General features: G+C 46.7%; 1 protein-coding gene across 6 annotated transcripts in view; it reads left to right on the top strand.

Annotated features, from left to right (window-relative positions):
• The first annotated feature begins 4,340 nt into the window (after window positions 1-4,340).
• Window positions 4,341-18,377, top strand: part of LOC144935221 (serine/threonine-protein kinase 32B-like) — a 41,525-nt gene continuing 27,488 nt past the window's right edge. For 2 of the 6 annotated variants that reach the window (XM_078861751.1, XM_078861756.1), the window contains exons 1-2: window positions 4,341-5,046; window positions 13,885-13,940. In XM_078861751.1, the coding sequence (XP_078717877.1) occupies window positions 4,995-5,046; window positions 13,885-13,940 (108 nt within the window). In that variant the 5' untranslated portion in view covers window positions 4,341-4,994. The other 4 variants (XM_078861752.1, XM_078861757.1, XM_078861750.1 and 1 more) reach the window with 3 other exon arrangements.

The raw sequence follows: 18,377 nt of genomic DNA, 5'->3' as shown, positions 1-18,377 counted from the left end.
CCCGCGTCACCGACTCCCCCCCCCCCCCTCGTGTTGTTGTTGTTGTTGTTCGCGCTCCCCTTCGCCGCCTCGTTCGCCTGACGTCCTCTTCCTCATCCCGCACGCCGCATTAGCATATCATTGGCCGCGTTTAGTCGTTCGTAATCTTCAGGAATCGTGAATCGAAGTCTGCAGCGATTGATTCTATGCACGTCACGGCGTCAGGATGTAATCCTGTGGAGGATGACGCATCCCCGTTAAGGGGTGCGTGACATGTCCACTCGAAGTGTCCGCCATCAACGTCAGCCGTGGGCCATCCACTGCCGGGTGGAGGCCTCCTCAAAAGACGATCCCAGCGTGATTGTGGCGGCAACACAAACAATACAGGGGAGGAAGCTCGTCAAATTATCCAACCGTAACCCCGAACCGTGACCCCGAACCGTGACCCCCAACTGTGACCCCAACTGTGACCCCGAACCGTGACCCCGAACCGTGACCCCGAACAGTGACCCCGAACCGTGACCCCAACAGTGACTACCAACGCGACCCAAACCGGTAACCGTTTCCAGTGGAATTGAGTCATGAATTCACCGACGAAGAGGTCACGGTACAGCCCGACAATTGCTCGCTCACGTCACTGAGGGGGTCCTCCACTCGAGTGGCAGTCGGCCTACTCTTCCACGCTGACCGGCAGACGTCTTGAGAGACGTGGAGCCCCCCCCCCCCCACGCTGCTGGCGGACAGAGGCCGAGCTGAGAAGCGTCTCCCCTTGTTTGCACTGCTGCGCTGGGAGATGGAGGAGACCTCTAGGTCGCAAACTGCAGTGTGTTTGAGCCTTCCGATGTGTGTTGCTAGAAATGTATCTTGTATATGTACCGTTATGTTTGACCGTTTTGTTTTCAATTCGGTTACCTTAGTGTAAATGTACTTCACAATACAGTTGTGTAAATACTATAATAATAGTCCTCGACCGCAGTACTGGAGAAAGTAATGTGTGAATGTATTCATATCTTGCCGCTGGGTGGCGCAATGGGGAAATAGAATCCGCCAACACGGGGACGCGACTTCGGGTCGATGTCGAGAGTTGAACGACGTTCACTTGTTGTTGTTTATCGATGCTAGAAGTGCAGAAACGCACGCAACCCATACAGCAGAAATAAGAAATACAATAACTTATGGGAAAATTACATCGTGATAATCGTGAAATGTAATACCTCATTTTCATCTCACATTATGTGATGTTGCAGCAAACCCGAATAGAATAAGCCTTTAAGAAGCCCATGGGTGTGTATGGGTTGTTGTTCATTGTTTCTCGTTATAAAAACTAAAAACTCGCGTGGAGCAGCATAAAACACAGCCTGGGCAGTTATCGGAGACATATTTGGGTCGTGTCAACCGGTATCATATACACACAGTCCTCCACTGGGTTTCTAATTACAGCGGGTGTTTGTGTTTGAATATTACATTTCTGTTTATTCAGCTAAAAATAGTGTAGAAAATAAACGGGATGCATAAAACATGACTCCTTTCAATTATTTATCTCACCAGGTCAAATATGTACATGCTTTAATGTTTTTTTCGTGAATACTGAATTTGCATTTAGAATGCAGAGGCTGAAAATTATATGTTTTATATGAAAGGAGTCATCTTTCTTTTTTAAGACCCAGTGAGAGACAATAAGGGTCATATTCTACAACTGGCGAATGTTTATTTCCATATTTTTTGCGAAATATTTCATTTCCACCAGCTTTTGGTAAATCATCAATTTGAGAATCTAAGAGTGACAGACACTGTTGAGTTGTTTTTGTCAGATTTCATGGTTTATCCTTTATTTGTACTTATTGAAGCTTATTTCCAAGTTAACTGTTGTGCTTAGGAGTCTGGTTGACGCAGACTGTTCGGGAAAGTGCTGTTCGTGAGAACCTTTGAAAGCCAGCTCAGCACGCGACGAGGTGGGTGTGCAGCACCATGCCCAGCCGCCTTGGTCTCCCCAATGCTGATTTCTACACACCACACCAGGTAGTCGTTTAAAGGCTGAGTCAACCTTAAGGGAAATCCTGAACCAGTTCGGATATTCGTCACCAATGATGGTTGAGGGGAATTTGAAGTTCACTAGACTACGAATCCCCATCACGGCTGCTGTCCCACACACAAGCACTATACTGTACCCTACAACTATCTTGGCAGCCACAATACAGCAGCAATTCCTGCCCTAAGTTATTTGCTTGGAAGTTGAGTAGTTGAGGGTCAGTAAGCAGAAAGTGCCCTTAGCAGTGTCCACTTGAAGTGCCGATTTTGCTGGGGGGGGGGGGCTCCCATCGTTGTCACTTTCTTTATGTGTCAAGATGTTGTGCTTCCAAGCAATGCGGATGTTATTGCAATACGCTGTTGCAGTCGCATCGAAGAATAATAATATACCGCTGTACCCAGGGTCATACACTCTTCTGGCACAGCTTTAACAGGGCATTCCGTGTTGAAATGACATTCATAGGTTTTCTAAATGTGTCAAGTTGTCTTTTCCACTGAAGTCGGAGACTATCACACTGGTTAAAAGCATGAAACATGAGCAGTGACTTTGATGTATATCGGCCGAGGTTAGCTGCAAGTCCGTACATGTCCAGGGACCCCATACTCTTTGGCAGCCCCCAAAAGAACACATCGTTAAGTGTGTGGAATCTTTTGTGTGGGTGATAGGGCAAGAATAACTACATCAGCGTCAATGGTGCATACATTTTTTTTAATCGACCAAGCTGGAATTAATTTGTGAAAGCGACATCCTGATGTCGACTTTGCCTGCCTGGAGCAATGCTCGTGACGTTCCCTCAACGAGTCTCACACGCCACGTCGGTGATTAGCGCCCCAACGATGTCAATTACCAAGGTCTGCGTGACCCGAGTACAGACATTTGGTTTGCTACGAACGCAAAGAGCACGGCTTGACTTAAAGTCACAATAAACAGACGTGGTTACCAGGGAGGGGTAATGATCACTCCATCTACGGGACTCAAGTCAAGCATATTCGGTCAGTGTGCACACCCTGGGGGTTTGTTCAATGGCCAGCAGCCATGGCGCAGTGGCTGTTGTGCTGAACTTGTGCTCACGAGATAAATTCCTAGCCACGGCTAACAACAGTGGCAGCCCCGCGCTGACCAGCGTGGTGAAGTATAGTCGCATGACAATCAAAGGTTTGGATAGTACTGTACATGTACGCGAAAACAAGACAACTTTTACATCGGTGAATATAATCATATTTAAATGTACAGTACGTAACATTGATACAGCGCACAATATACGCAGTAAAATAATATAATCAATGTAAGTGAACCCAAAGCTGTTGGGCCCATTGCCTTAAAGGGCGCCCGTGTGAGTTGTAGGGACTCGTCGGGTTTAGTGCACATCGGACAGAACTTGTCCGCGATTAGTTTTAACTGTGAACAAATACGACGCGATGGTTCTTATTTTCAAAAACGTTCCACGCATTTTCAGCATCGTACTTGCATGCCCGGTGCTAAGGCATGGCTGGTACTAAGGCATGGCTGGTGCTAAGGCATGGCTGGTGCTAAGGCATGGCTGGTGCTAAGGCATGGCTGGTGCTAAGGCATGGCTGTTGCTAAGCCATGCCCCGTGCTAAGACATGGCTGGTGCTAAGGCATGGCTGGTACTAAGGCATGGCTGGTGCTAAGGCATGGCTGGTGCTAAGGCATGGCTGGTGCTAAGGCATGCCTGGTGCTAAGGCATGGCTGGTGCTAAGGCATGGCTGTTGCTAAGCCATGCCCCGTGCTAAGGCATGGCTGGTGCTAAGACATGGCTGGTGCTAAGGCATGGCCGTTGCTAAGCCATGCCCCGTGCTAAGGCATGCCTGGTGCTAAGGCATGGCTGGTGCTAAGGCATGGCTGGTGCTAAGGCATGCCCCGTGCTAAGGCATGGCTGGTGCTAAGGCATGGCTGGTGCTAAGGCATGCCTGGTGCTAAGGCATGGCTGGTGCTTAGGCATGGCTGGTGCTAAGGCATGGCTGGTGCTAAGGCATGGCTGGTGCTAAGCCATGCCCGGTGCTGAGCTGGAGAGCGGGCAGTGAGCCGCCCAGGTGGCTCGGGCACGGGGCGAGGATGAAGGAAGACGGACACAAGAAGGGGCTGTGGCCTCGACGACTAAGCCGCCACTGCACGACGGAGTGAGTTGCTTGCGTCCCGAGCGAGGCGTCACCGCGCGCGATGAACTTGGAGCGAGCGACGCGCAGCGCCACGAAGCGTCGCCGTCTTGTTGCGCGCCTCGCACACAACTCTCGTGGCACTTTGAGTCACGTCACCTCCTCCTCCATTGCTAGGCAACCCCGCAGCGCCCTCCTCTTCCTCCCTCCCCGCAGGACCCCCATCCTCCTCCTCCTCCCCCACCCCGACTCGCGTGCCACCGAGTGGACGAGACTCTAAATATTAAAAGACCTCACGGAGTGCGGGACACACTCTCACCCTCTCCCTCTCGCAGCCGGAGCGGAGCGCTCTTCCATCCCGGCGTCTCCGAGTTTGATTTTCGCTCACGGCCACCACCGGTGACGATTGTCTGAACCGGTCCTGGGCCTCTCTTAGGTCGACTCAGCCTCAAATGAGTACCTGGTGCGGTGCGTAATCATTGCTAGGAGGGAGACGAAGGCGACCGGGCGTGGTGCTGGCCACCCACCCCCTCGTGTGCCACAGTGCCGGCTCTTCATCGGTGCTGCTACTCGCTAACAGCACTCGCCCCAACAGTCTGTGGAGGCTACACGGTGTGAGGGGTGGGGGGCATCTCTCTATTTATTGTGAGCGGTCACCCAGCAGCAGTCCAGCCGCGGTCTCCTCCCGGCTCTCGCTACTGCTGCCGCTGCCGCCGTCGCCTCGGTGGCCACGGGACGAACTCCGCGTCCCTCCTCCTCCTTCCCCTCCTCCTCTACCCGAGCTGGAGCCACGGCGCCGCCGCCGCTGCTGCTGCTGCTGCGCCCCGAGCCCATGGAGTGATGATGGTGGGGGGCTGCACGGGCCGACCATGGGGGGCACTCACTCCTCGAAGAGAGTCGTGTTCGACGAGAACGAGGACGGTGAGTGGTGGTGGCTCTGTCGTGTGTCACGCACGGTGGATTGTTTGTGAAGAAGAGCTTCATAGCTCATCGGATTTCTCTAGGAAAAATACGGATTGTGATGTAGCATTAATGGTGGGGCGCCGTCGTGGCGAGGATCGAGATGTCGTGCCTCCTTCGCCTGGTTCGCAGGTGGACGTGGGTTCGACCCCGGGCCCTGGCGATACCTGTCTAGTTTGGAGTTCGCAAGTTCTTTCCCCGTGGTAGATTTTTACTCCGGGGTTTCCCTTCCACATTTGAAAAGTTACCAAAATGCAAAGTGACTATAACACTATTGATAGCTGTAATTTCCAAAAGAACATTTTGACTTTTTAGAATGTGTACAATGTGTTGTATAACAGTATTATCGAAGTTGTAGAACATTTACATTTGTCTGCTCATGAGTCAATTATTATAGTGCGCCGTGAAATGTGATCAGGATGTCGAGATGACAGCTGAACCGGTGACTAAGATACAGTCGTATTATCATATTATATGCAGCTGCCATGATACAGAACCATATGTTCCCGTCATGGAGCTGTATTTACAATGCCAACGGGCTACAATTATCAAGATCACATTCATGGAAAGTGACATTGGTCTTGCATATTTAAATCTGTAATTTGTGCAGAAGTATACAGTACCTCGTCTCGGAATTTAAGATTTGGAGCTGGGCTGTGCAATTATTTAAGTAATCGATTACTCAGTTCCTTTCCGTTACTCGACTAATCGGATAACGCGCACACAAATAGTTGTAAAAGGCAAGTCTCACCTCTGTTCCTATGTGTGCCGCTGGACGGGAGGTGATGTGCGAGACTTGGTGGTGCGATCAACATCGGCTGGGTGTGGCTTGGAGGGGGGTTCTTGCCTTCGCGGGGTAAGATGAAGTAGCAAAAAAGAAGTAAATTCTAATTTTTTGATCGATTCATAGCCTTAATCGACTAACTTTTCCGGCACTAATGAGAATGAAGGTTGTTAAGCCAGGTATCGGCAGAAATACCGCAATGATGTTGAGAATACCTTCGTGCGAGAATGAGTCTAATACCACTCTCATTCTACCTTCTAAACATTCATTCCTAACCAACACTTTTGCTGGGAAGCACTGTGGCCCGCACTTGGAAGAATATGAGTTCAATTCCCAGTCGGATTCATATCTCACTACAGCCAATAAAACAGGACATCATTTGTGGGATGACAACAGAAATTTTTTCTGCAAAATGTATTTTTCTCCTGCCATGGGAATGTGGAACTTCCACCGATGAGGACTGCAAATGGATACGAATTAATGATTGCTTGGGCAGGGGAAAACCTGATGCCATTTAAAGCAACACTGGTGTTTCTCATAATAGATAATCGAGCTATATTTAAATTCCCTCCAACCCGACTGTGTCTGTGAGCATGCTCGACCGCTGACACAAATTAAACCCTCCAGCAAACAGAACAAAGCTGGATGTATATCCCTTATTCATACACAGACACCCCTTGTGTTAATCACATAAACGCTCTTAATGAAGCTACACTAAAACCTTAACACTGCATCATTCCAACAGCATTTATATACTGTGCTTTGTGCGGTACTGTATTCATTCAGCATAAAAAAATAAACATTAAAAAAACAACGTTTTGTTTATCTGTATTGAACATTAGAAAAATATTCGATATATACTAAACACATCCTATCATCATCATCAGTAGCCATGATCTATCCACTGCTGGAAAAAGGGCTCTTCCACTTGTTGCCATCCCTTGTCTCATCGTGCAAAAATCCCTTTCGCCCCTGCACAGCAGTTGATCTCATCGCTCCTCTGTGCTGCATATCCTCGCTGGAGAGAGAGTTCCTTCCTTTGGCTGCTCGTTTGTTGTCAGTCTCGACCATCGGCCGTCCTCCCTTCGAGGAATGTGTCCTCCCCAAATCCACTTGTCTTTACAGTCAGTGACGCCTCTGATTTGTATTTTTTCTCTGATCCATGCATTCCTATTTCTGTCTCTCAGTGTCATTGCAAAAGCTTATTTGCGTCTATATTTCTTATCCATAGGCCATAGCCTATGGCCGACAATAGCTTTAGTTATGGTGAGCTGCAGAGGATAGTCTAGCAAAATCCATTGTTGTACTGTTGTTCTAAGCTCTCCACATCTATGCTGCCCACCTTGACCTGTCTTGAAAACTAATTACCCCACGATTCGGTAGTGGTACAACAGATAAGAGGTCTGCACTTGTTAACTTCATGGCAAGTAATGTGCCCTGATTGAACACTTTATTCTTGAGGCACATTGGTCTGCTGCTTTTCACGATAACCTACTCTTGGTCGCCTCTTCATCTCGTCACCTGGATCCCGGTCCACCGTTTATAACTGCACCCGCTCTAAGGACTCTCACACATCACAGGGGGTTTACTATCGTGCTGCCCTGGGAGCCCGGCGACTCGAGTTCGATTCCCTGCCATGGCTAACATCAGAGTGATGTCTGAACCGGTTCTGGGTCCCACCCCCACCCTTCACCAACCCGTAGTCTCCAGGGTGGTTCAGTACGGTCAAACAAACCGTACTTTAAAAAGCACTGGCTTGTCAACGGGCTGTACGTTAAATTAATTCCTGATTCGAAGTACTTTGAGAATTGTCCATGCATAGTATGATTGCAGTGGTACGGAGGGCACTAATGGGTATATATAGGAAACTGAGAACACATTTTACTGTGGCTAGTTGTGAGAAGGAACTGCAGTGTTGCACAAGTGAGTGTGAATACATCGGGGATATAGATTATTGACAAGAATACTCTAAAGCGTTCCCTCCGATTGGCTACAGGCCAGGCTTATGGACCTTTTGACACATTGAAACCTCTGACTTGGAACACATTACTACTGCACGTGGTAAATTCCCACAGGCAGAGTCGGATCCAGATATTTTCAAAGGCGGGGAAAGTCTAAACATGTCAAGGCTCTTAAATAGGTCCTCACATTAATAATAATAAAAACAAATGCAATCTAATGTCTCTGGTAAATGTCAATAAAAAGACAGTTTTGTGGGTCTGGGGGCAGGGGCCACTGCCCATGCGGAATATATGTGTACACAACGATGTATGACAGGGATGTACTGCATTGTTTTTAACATTTGCACTTACAGTACTGTAATCAATTTGCCAAATGGAAATCAATTTGTCAATTATTCATTACATTTTAAAAGGTACTGATGTAATGCATTGCATACATGGGTGGTACGCCACCGCCTCACCAGGAACAGCATAGCTTTTCATTTGAAAGTGAAGCTGAATAACTGAATATCTTTGACCTGGTAAACACAATTGTTTGTAAAGGGGACCTTTTAGATGAGAAAGGCCAATTCCCACCAGGGGCCACATATGGGGAAATCCATTGCTTTGGGTGAACGCATTCATACGACATATATAATTTACTGTACTGTGCTAAATGTTATCCACTGTGTTCGTAGATGGCTCTTGCCAAGTAACATTTTCCATTCCGGCAGAATTTTTTTAAGAGGTTGCACTCTGCTGATGGGAATCGGAAAATTTAAACTGGCCCAGAGTTTGCCAACGTAATAATTTGTCCAGAAAATCCACAGGCTGATGGATGAGCGTGTTTCTTTTATTATTATTTGGTGGCGAAACAGACTTTGTCCATTTATTGTTTTTTTATAAAGTTCACTGCCGGCTTGTTTTTCTATTGTGCTTGCAACTTGCAAAAACATCCAAGGCCTGCGTTGGTTGTGCTGCTGTGCTTCGATGGGTCGATCTTTGCAGCATGTGCAGCCCCCTCCAGATACAACTCTAGAGAGACCCTCTAGACGGTATTCTCGGCCTACTCTTCCAACTTGGCCAGATGTCGTAGACCTGCCAATCGACTAACTGTCGTGCAACCATTTACACGACTGGGTGGACAGATTTGGGGGTATTTAACAAAATATCCCATTTTTTCAACTACCAGCGCCAGGAAATCAAACCGGTGGCCGTTGCATTGCAAGTCCAATGCGGTAGCCATGAAACCATGGCAACATTTGTTGTCCGCAAGTTTTGGAGAACAGGAAGAAGCTTATAATTGACAATAAATTCACCCTACAGTGTTAGACACAACCTCCGTTGATAAGGTCAAGGTCACAGACGGGAAGGCATATCAGATTTCAGCCTTAATACATTACGTGTTAAATGCTAACCATACTCAACAGCAAGGTACCATACGAGTCGTGTTAGAATCATATACAACTGTACTGCCAAAAGTCTACATTCCATTGATTGGCCATGGCCACACTCAGAAATACATCTCATTATTAAGACATTAAAAAAACACCACTTTGTAAGAAGTCGACAGTGGTCGTCCAGTCGAGAGACTGGTTCCCACTAAGAGAATGTGAAACTTCCACCAGTGGCTCAAGGCCACCAATGGGAGATAAGTGGCGACCCCATTGCTCGTGCGGGCAGAGACACCGCGTGCTAATGCATCGTGGCAAATCACACACGGTGCCAGGCTTGTACTTGTGTGAATCTGAGGTGTAGAGTAGTGCTACGAATCGCGTGATTACTTCGCTAAATAAGGGAATGGGAAACCAACTGAGCCCAATTGCGTCCTGTTTAAATTTGGCAACATTTCTTATCAGATTTTCATTTTCCTTAATCTTCATTTTCGAAACTTTGGCAACATCTTAAATTTCAATGTTTTGGTCAGATGGTTATGCTGCAGAATTGTACTTGTAGCTCCTGTTGCAAAAAAGGACAAACGCCCACACTCTGCTCATCATCATTCTGCACCGATGATTAGCACAGTTGGCTATGTACGGTGCAAAAGAAGTTCAACATACGTTCATTCTGTCCGAGATCAGTGTCTCCGCACCACCCACGGTCCATGTGTCTCGCCAGAGAACGGTTGCGAGTGGCACCTACCCTCAGCACGTCCTGCAGGATACAACGTGGAAAATGACAGATGTTATCGCAAGCTATGCAATATCCCACAATAAGCCTGCTTGAAGTCTTGACTATTCAGAGATTTTGATCGTAAAGTTGGCATTTCCAATACATTGTTGGTCAGGATAGAATGTTGGTCTGAATAGACTTTTCTTTATGGTATTATTCCAGAATAACAATTGGGATATTTCTGCATGAAAATATTTTACGTACGTTTTGGCTACCTTGAGACATTCATTGAAACTTTTGGAAAATTCCTGCATACACTTGGGAAGTTTGGCTGGAAAGTAAATTTTAATTAGTCAAATAGTTGAATGTGAATTGTGCCAACTTTATATAACAGACTTGGTTGTGAGTGACTGATGGAAATTCTAACCGTGTTCCACATTACATTAGAGCCTTGGAATGTTTTACTTGGGGATGCTTTAACAACAGTAGAGTATGTTGATTTTGCATCAAGGCCACGATTTACAATGTAACCTTGAACTCACGGTCATATCCTGAGTCACACACATTCAATTTCAATAAGTGAGTACACACTTTATAATTAGCAGGTATTCGGGTCTCTCTGTTCAAAACCATATGCATACACTTTATGCATAGCATCATTTTATCCGCGGTTGCTTTGGATTGCCCTCTGTATTTCACCGTCCTAGCTCGAATTCTCTTTGTTCTTCAATCCGGACGTGATGATGGATGGGAGAGAGATCCCAGCAACACAATGGCTCCTCCTCCACTGGCTCTGACTCTCTTTAACAATTTTACAACTCTTTGAGCATAATGAGTTGAATCACTGTGTCTGCTGTCATGTCCTGTGTGACCTGGACGTTGTGTTTCCACAAGTTTCGTCTTTTTAAAGACATTAGGCTCTCACCTAATAGATAGTATTCTTGCTTGCACATTTCATCATGGAATACTTGTTGTGTTATGGACGGTATTCATCAGTCTAGAATAAGTTATACATTACAAACATATAATTCATTTGAGGTTAGGCCACAATGATCTAGCTAAATTTTTTTGTCATGAAACCCTCCACTACCCGACAGAGCCAAACAATGACAATTTTCACAGTCAAATTACGCAAGTCTGAATCCTGACTTCCTGATCTCTGACGTGAATATGCTAAATGCAGTTTTAAGCGAAAAGGAATTAAATTTGCGGCGAGGGAACTCTGTGCAGGCAGGGAGGGTTTTGTAAGCGTGTGGCTCATCCCACACCCACAGAGAAAGTACTTCACGACGATGCGTGTGGCTGACGGAAGGCTGCTTTAATCGAGAGACCGCTGCCTTCGTAAATGTGCGAAGGGTCAGTGCACACAGGCCGGATTCATTCTAGTTAATTAATAACCTGCTTATTATTTCGCAACACGGTTGGCTTCATACGGAGTACGGTGCGAAATCAGTTCTACGCACATACATTACATTACTTTAAGCAGTCAGATGGAAGCTGAACTGAAAAATAATTATTATGTACACACGGTTACTGTTCATGAAAATATGTAGGACATGACTGGTGATTCTTATATTTAGCCAACAGCATGTCAAGAGCATTCGTGACAGACACAGGACATCACACATACAGTATCAATTGGATTAATGATATAGGAATGGAAATAGGGGCACGATGTGAATAATGCATTCGGGTTAAGTTGTTACTTGTGTCAGTTATAATGTGTGCATTTGCATGACATCATTTACAATTTTACAACTGACGTGTTTACTGCAAACACAGTAAGACTTTTACCGCGACGATGTGGGGAGCAGAACACGTAAAAACAAACGTTTGGGCAAGACAATGTAATAATCCGCATCCTTGCAGACACTACACCACAATAAATAAGCAGATATTACATCTCCTTCCCAATGATGTCTCTCCACATAAAAAAAAAGTATTTTTGACACATCCCATCGGCCACAGGGCTTTCTGGTAGTGCATAATTGCAGCAGCTCAATACAAACTATGCACCAGTTTCGACATTGACTGCTTCATCGGTCAGGCTTGCTTGAATCAATGCTGGTAGACGGCTAGATGTTGACAGGCAAGGATTCTTGGTTCTAGGGTCCTTGCAAGTTAACTATCATACCCAATTTCAAGATAAAATTACGCTAAATGACATGGACATCACCAGATGTGAAGACGAGAGAGGTTGGGTGATTGCACCGCTGCTAGAGATTAGCACAGGGCATCCCTTTTGAAGACGTCGATGTACAGGGCTGCAGATATAAGTGCAAATCTCAACGTGGGGTTGGTGTGAACCTCGAGCAAAAGACAAAACATTCGAGAGACCGGCTCGGGACAGTGATATTTCTTGGCAAATGCACGTGGAGGAAACGGTGGAGGATTTGATGGAGGACATGCACATGCTAAAAAACAAAAACGTATTTACCGCCTACAAAGGATTAGGCACCAAGAGGCTTTCCAGGAATGAAGGTGTTAGAGAAGGGGGCATGGTTTTCAGGATTGAAGCGTCTCATCAGCAGACGGGAACCGCAAGACTCGGCGGAATAGTGGATGAATGCTCGGGAGCAGGGGCAACATCATTGACAATAGATAGAAAACACGGAGGAGCTGGAGAAGAGCGTAAGCCCCGAGAAGAGTTGGAAACGGCAGTAAAACTGCTAAACCATGGCGACGCACACAGCAAGTGTCTAGAATTACTGCTGAGATGTTGACATAGGGCATTCAACATATGCTGGCAGAACTGAATAAATTATAGCTATATACGGGTTAAGAAACCATAGACGCAGAACTGGAAAAGGCTATCATTGTAGCATTATATTAGATAAGGGCATGTGGAATCTCGAGAAGGGATACGTTTATCGACACTTCCGTTGAAGGCGTTCGCGAGAGTTTTGCTATAAATGGGGCAAACGAGCAGAGGGATGTGTGCTTGACCGAAACCAGTGTGGGGTTAGAGCAGCAAGGGATTCCAGTGACGAACACTTTTACGTCAAATAGATCATTGATAAGACGTGGGCATATGCTACTTAGTCACTGGGAATATTGGAACTGTGGTGACATTGCCGTAAATATTCTGGCAAAGGCAGAATGTAGTTAATCCTCGGTGGTGAAACCCTTTCTGCGGTAGGGACGGGCACGTGAAATTGGTCGCCATGCCCAACTTGGGTTCAATTACGTGGCCATGCCCCCAGTTTATAGAATCTCCTCTCGTGAATTGTGAAACAAGTTTTTGATATTTGTGTGTCGAGCTCCACCCTGGCTCCAGCCTGAGCCTTGCCGCTCGGGAACATTGCTGTGTGTGGACTGGGAGCTGTCGCAGTGCAGCGAGCCGGCTGCGGTCAATTGCAACTTGAAAATCTACAATGCACAAACCCAGGCGGTGCAGAATAACGGCAAAGTAGCCTCGTGAATTTGTGCCCCCAAATGCGTTTCTGTCTTTTACTTCTTCAATGAATGTTGTATTAAAGAATGCAATAGTGTCCAAGTGTGAGTGAAAAACAAAGTTATTTGTGTACAACAAACTACTTTAAACATATACGAGTGAGGCTTACACATTTCACACGTTATTGTTAAAACTATTCCCATTATTCAATGCAGAATAAACACCTCATCTGAGACACAAACATCGCACATCCTGGCTTTGACATTCCTCCTCGACACCGGTGGTAGAACCATGAACCGCATCAGAACATCAACAGGGCGATGTGCAACATCTCCTTCATGAATGGAAAATGACAGACACTGGCCATGCAACCCAAACTATAGACCACGTAATAAACCACTGCTCCCCTTTAATGGAGGACGAACAGCAAAATGACAGCCCTCTTTCGGCTATCAGACCTCCACGTTGGTATTTAGCTCCTAAAAGTACTGCCATCATACGCAAGAATAGAATAGCGCGCATAATAATTGTAGTCTTCTCATTATGTTCAATCTGTTTTTGTTTTGCAGTTAACTTTGACCACTTCCAGATTCTCCGGGCAATTGGAAAGGGCAGCTTTGGCAAGGTAAGTGGTGAGCCACCAACACACGTGAATCACAAACACCGATCTCACCGGTGGCCTGTATAATTTATATTTGTATGTGGTTGGAAGTGAGAATGTGGATGCATTAAATTACTTTGCGTATTTATCTATCAATACACGTGTCTATGAGAAGTACAGTTTCTTTTGTTTACCCAGTTGAGAACTCAAGAGACTAAGCCTCTGCTGGCAAGGGACAGGAGGAGTTTTTAATTTTGTTTCTTTAAATTCAGTTACTGAGCACAGGCCCGAAGGCCCAACAAATACAGTAGTCCAGCAACAAACAGCACTATCACATTATTTGGGTCTTTCGGTAAAGTTACGTAGATATGTTCAAGGACAATAACAAAAATAACAAAAAACGAGGTGGTTGAGAAATGTGACCTGTTGATGTAAAATCAGAGAGCCGCAAATAACAACTCACATCGGAAGGTAGAAGAATGGAAACATCACAGCCAGTGATGTTTCCATCCTCCTGCCTGTGATGTTCCCATCCTCCTGGCTGTGATGTTTCCATCCTCCTGGCTGTGATGTTCCCATCCTCCTGGCTGTGATGTTTCCATCCTCCTGGCTGTGATGTTTCCATCCTCCTGGCTGTGATGTTCCCATCCTCCTGGCTGTGATGTTTCCATCCTCCTGGCTGTGATGTTTCCATCCTCCTGGCTGTGATGTTCCCATCCTCCTGGCTGTGATGTTTCCATCCTCCTGGCTGTGATGTTCCCATCCTCCTGGCTGTGATGTTTCCATCCTCCTGGCTGTGATGTTCCCATCCTCCTGGCTGTGATGTTCCCATCCTCCTGGCTGTGATGTTTCCATCCTCCTGGCTGTGATGTTCCCATCCTCCTGGCTGTGATGTTCCCATCCTCCTGGCTGTGATGTTCCCATCCTCCTGGCTGTGATGTTTCCATCCTCCTGGCTGTGATGTTCCCATCCTCCTGGCTGTGATGTTCCCATCCTCCTGGCTGTGATGTTTCCATCCTCCTGGCTGTGATGTTCCCATCCTCCTGGCTGTGATGTTCCCATCCTCCTGGCTGTGATGTTCCCATCCTCCTGGCTGTGATGTTTCCATCCTCCTGGCTGTGATGTTCCCATCCTCCTGGCTGTGATGTTCCCATCCTCCTGGCTGTGATGTTTCCATCCTCCTGGCTGTGATGTTCCCATCCTCCTGGCTGTGATGTTTCCATCCTCCTGGCTGTGATGTTCCCATCCTCCTGGCTGTGATGTTCCCATCCTCCTGGCTGTGATGTTTCCATCCTCCTGGCTGTGATGTTCCCATCCTCCTGGCTGTGATGTTTCTATCCTCCTGGCTGTGATGTTTCCATCCTCCTGGCTGTGATGTTCCCATCCTCCTGGCTGTGATGTTTCCATCCTCCTGGCTGTGATGTTCCCATCCTCCTGGCTGTGATGTTTCCATCCTCCTGGCTGTGATGTTTCCATCCTCCTGGCTGTGATGTTCCCATCCTCCTGGCTGTGATGTTTCCATCCTCCTGGCTGTGATGTTCCCATCCTCCTGGCTGTGATGTTTCCATCCTCCTGGCTGTGATGTTCCCATCCTCCTGGCTGTGATGTTCCCATCCTCCTGGCTGTGATGTTTCCATCCTCCTGGCTGTGATGTTCCCATCCTCCTGGCTGTGATGTTTCCATCCTCCTGGCTGTGATGTTTCCATCCTCCTGGCTGTGATGTTCCCATCCTCCTGGCTGTGATGTTTCCATCCTACCTTCCGATGTTAGTTGTTGTATGCGGCTCTCTGATGTTACTACATCATCAACAGGTCACATTTCTCAGCCTCCTCGTGCGCCGACGTGGCTGCGGCTCTTAGATCAGCCTGATGACGACCGCTTGCATTGCGATCGAAACGTCGGTAGTTTTTTGTTATTTTTTTTGTTTTTTGTTATTGTTTGGTTTTTGATATTTTTTTAGGATGGAAACATCACCTACCTACGTGACTTTACCGAAAGACCCAAGAATATGAATTCCTGCAGTCACGAAAGCTTTAAGTCAAGATTGAGCACTATCACAGTTGGCAGAGATGAGAGTTGCACTGAGCAAGGTTGTTAGAAGAGCTTGAGAAAAGAGACCGTGGAGGCAACTCCTAAATCGATCATTGTGAGGGAAGAAGCGGAGAGGGCTTCCGTGCTGCGGAACCGTGGCATCAACGGTCATAGTTTATGGTGACCTCTTCACTTGGTCATTATCTTGCAGTGACAGCCTCTTCAGTAAGTAACGTGAACGGGTGTCTGGAGTCGGCTATTTGGAAAGATTCCGAAGCTTCGGATGCCGCGTGTGCGTGCTTAATCTGTGACGTGGGCGGCGTGTTTAGTCGGTACCGCAAGAGACACGGCAGTGTTTTGCAAGATCTGGCTTGTGAATAAACTCTCCCGTATTCACTTACCATTGGGGTTTCAGCAGGTGAGTGAAAGTTTAGTGTTGGATATTCTAAATCATAAACTGTTGAGCCGTGAATGTGCTCTCTGACTTGTTACAGTAAGTGCCGTGTGGTTATTCTTCTCAGGGCAGGGGGTTGAGGTGGCGATGTGAGAGTCCAGGATGCAGAGTGCAGGGTGCAGGGTGCAGCTCGCCGTGGACACATTCCCTCCTCCGTGGGGAGAGAAGTTCGCGTTTAACAGGCGCACAGAGGAGCATGGGGTTCCTTCACTGCAGTCTGTTGATGACTTTCACTGCAGTCTGTTGATGACTTTCACTGCAGTCTGTTGATGACTTTCACTCTGGGGCTGTTGAGAGGACAAGGCCGTTTCGAGGGTGGCGCTCGCTCGTGTTGTTTTTATTCTCCTCTCATTATTCTCGTCTCATTATTCTCGCGTTATTTTTCTAAACCACTGGAGAGCAGTTTCGCGATGCTCCATCTCTCTCCACCCCCTCACCAGGGTCTGTGACGAGTTTCTGAGTCTCCTCGTGAGCACGGCACTGTACTCCAGCCCCCCCCCCACTCTCTCTCTCGTGCGCCTGATCACGGCTCGGGCAGTGTGCCCTGCTGTTGCGAGATGGCATACGCTGTTTAATTTATAATGCTGTGTTTTGGGCTAATCCACGGAAAAAAATTGATCTGCCAGTTGGCATCGCGAGGCATGTGCGGAGTGATCAAACACTCTAAAGCAGCAGGAGCAGCAGCAGCAGTACCCCGCATGTGGCGTGGGCTTCGTCTCTCTTCTTCTACATCAACAGCGGCCCGTGTCCCCCATTTATAAATATACATTTTTTTATTGCACTATCAACCTTTTATTTGTGGGCGTGTGATTCCAAATTACAGTATTGATCGAAACATAAGCGGTCTGAACTGTGTTTTTGTATTTTCTAATGTAATAATTATGGAAAATTATCTCATTTTCAGAATTTATATTTTTTGCATTGAATTATAATTTTAGTTAAATGTAACACAGGATTTTAAAACTGTGTCATGTGGTTGACTAAAACAGGAATTAAGACGATGTTTGGCTTACAGATAAAGCACTCTAGAGATGCCCCAGCATAAATGGTGCCATGAAAACCGAAACATTAAATAGTAGTATTAATTAAAACAGTACTTTAGCAGCAAGGCTGCTTCGACAGATGGTGGGTTTCACTGCATCAATTTTTAGCAGATTCTCGTCACCAACAAGTCTTACTATGATGAGTAAAATCTAAAAGAACATTTCTTTTATGAACATTTAAATATCACGTGTTATGAAGAAGGGCCATAGGCCAAACATTTGCCCGATTTATATGTTTCCTTTGAAGACCACACAGTTAATTGACAAATGTATTGAATTTAATAATATGGATTACTTAATGTAAGCAATTTTTTCATATTTCCCCCCTGAAGTTTATGTGAACAGAAATGTACGTGATATAAGATGCCCCCATATATGTAAAGTATTACATTTTATAAACCTTTAATACAATTTTCCAATGCCAAATGTCAAAAAATAATTGGCCGATGCAGCTGCTATTTGTGTGACGTGTAATGGTTAACGACCGATTTTAAACATCTGCTAACGACGTTTTCAGATCTCTGACGTAACCTCCACGCGCTAGTGGTGACTGCTCTCGCGTTCCCGTCCCCCGCCTGAGTTCGCAGCCAGACGCTGCTGCCTCGGCCGCGCCCGGCGTTTTCACCCGCCCAGCGCGCATTCTGCACGCGTTTTCTCCTTCCATTCGTGCCCCCCACCACCCCCCCCCTCTCTATCTTTGCCTTGCATGTGACCTCCTCGTGCGGTAATCAATCCGTGAATCCGCCGCGTGCATCGCAACGGCGGCAGCGGGGCGCTCTGCACTCCGCTTGATAAGCACGCGATCCCCAAACAAGCCGACATCCAATAGCTCATTACCACACATTACCGCACATTACCGGTCCGTTACACGACAAACAAGGGAGCCCACCACGGCTGATCGGCTCGCTTTCCGTTGTGGGAGTCGCGTGGCTT

The sequence above is a fragment of the Lampetra fluviatilis genome, chromosome 12 (genome assembly GCF_964198595.1).
Source record: "Lampetra fluviatilis chromosome 12, kcLamFluv1.1, whole genome shotgun sequence".
Lineage (NCBI taxonomy): Eukaryota > Metazoa > Chordata > Hyperoartia > Petromyzontiformes > Petromyzontidae > Lampetra > Lampetra fluviatilis.
The sequence above is the reverse complement of the archived record's forward strand: the minus strand, read 5'-3'. Positions and strand labels throughout refer to the sequence as shown.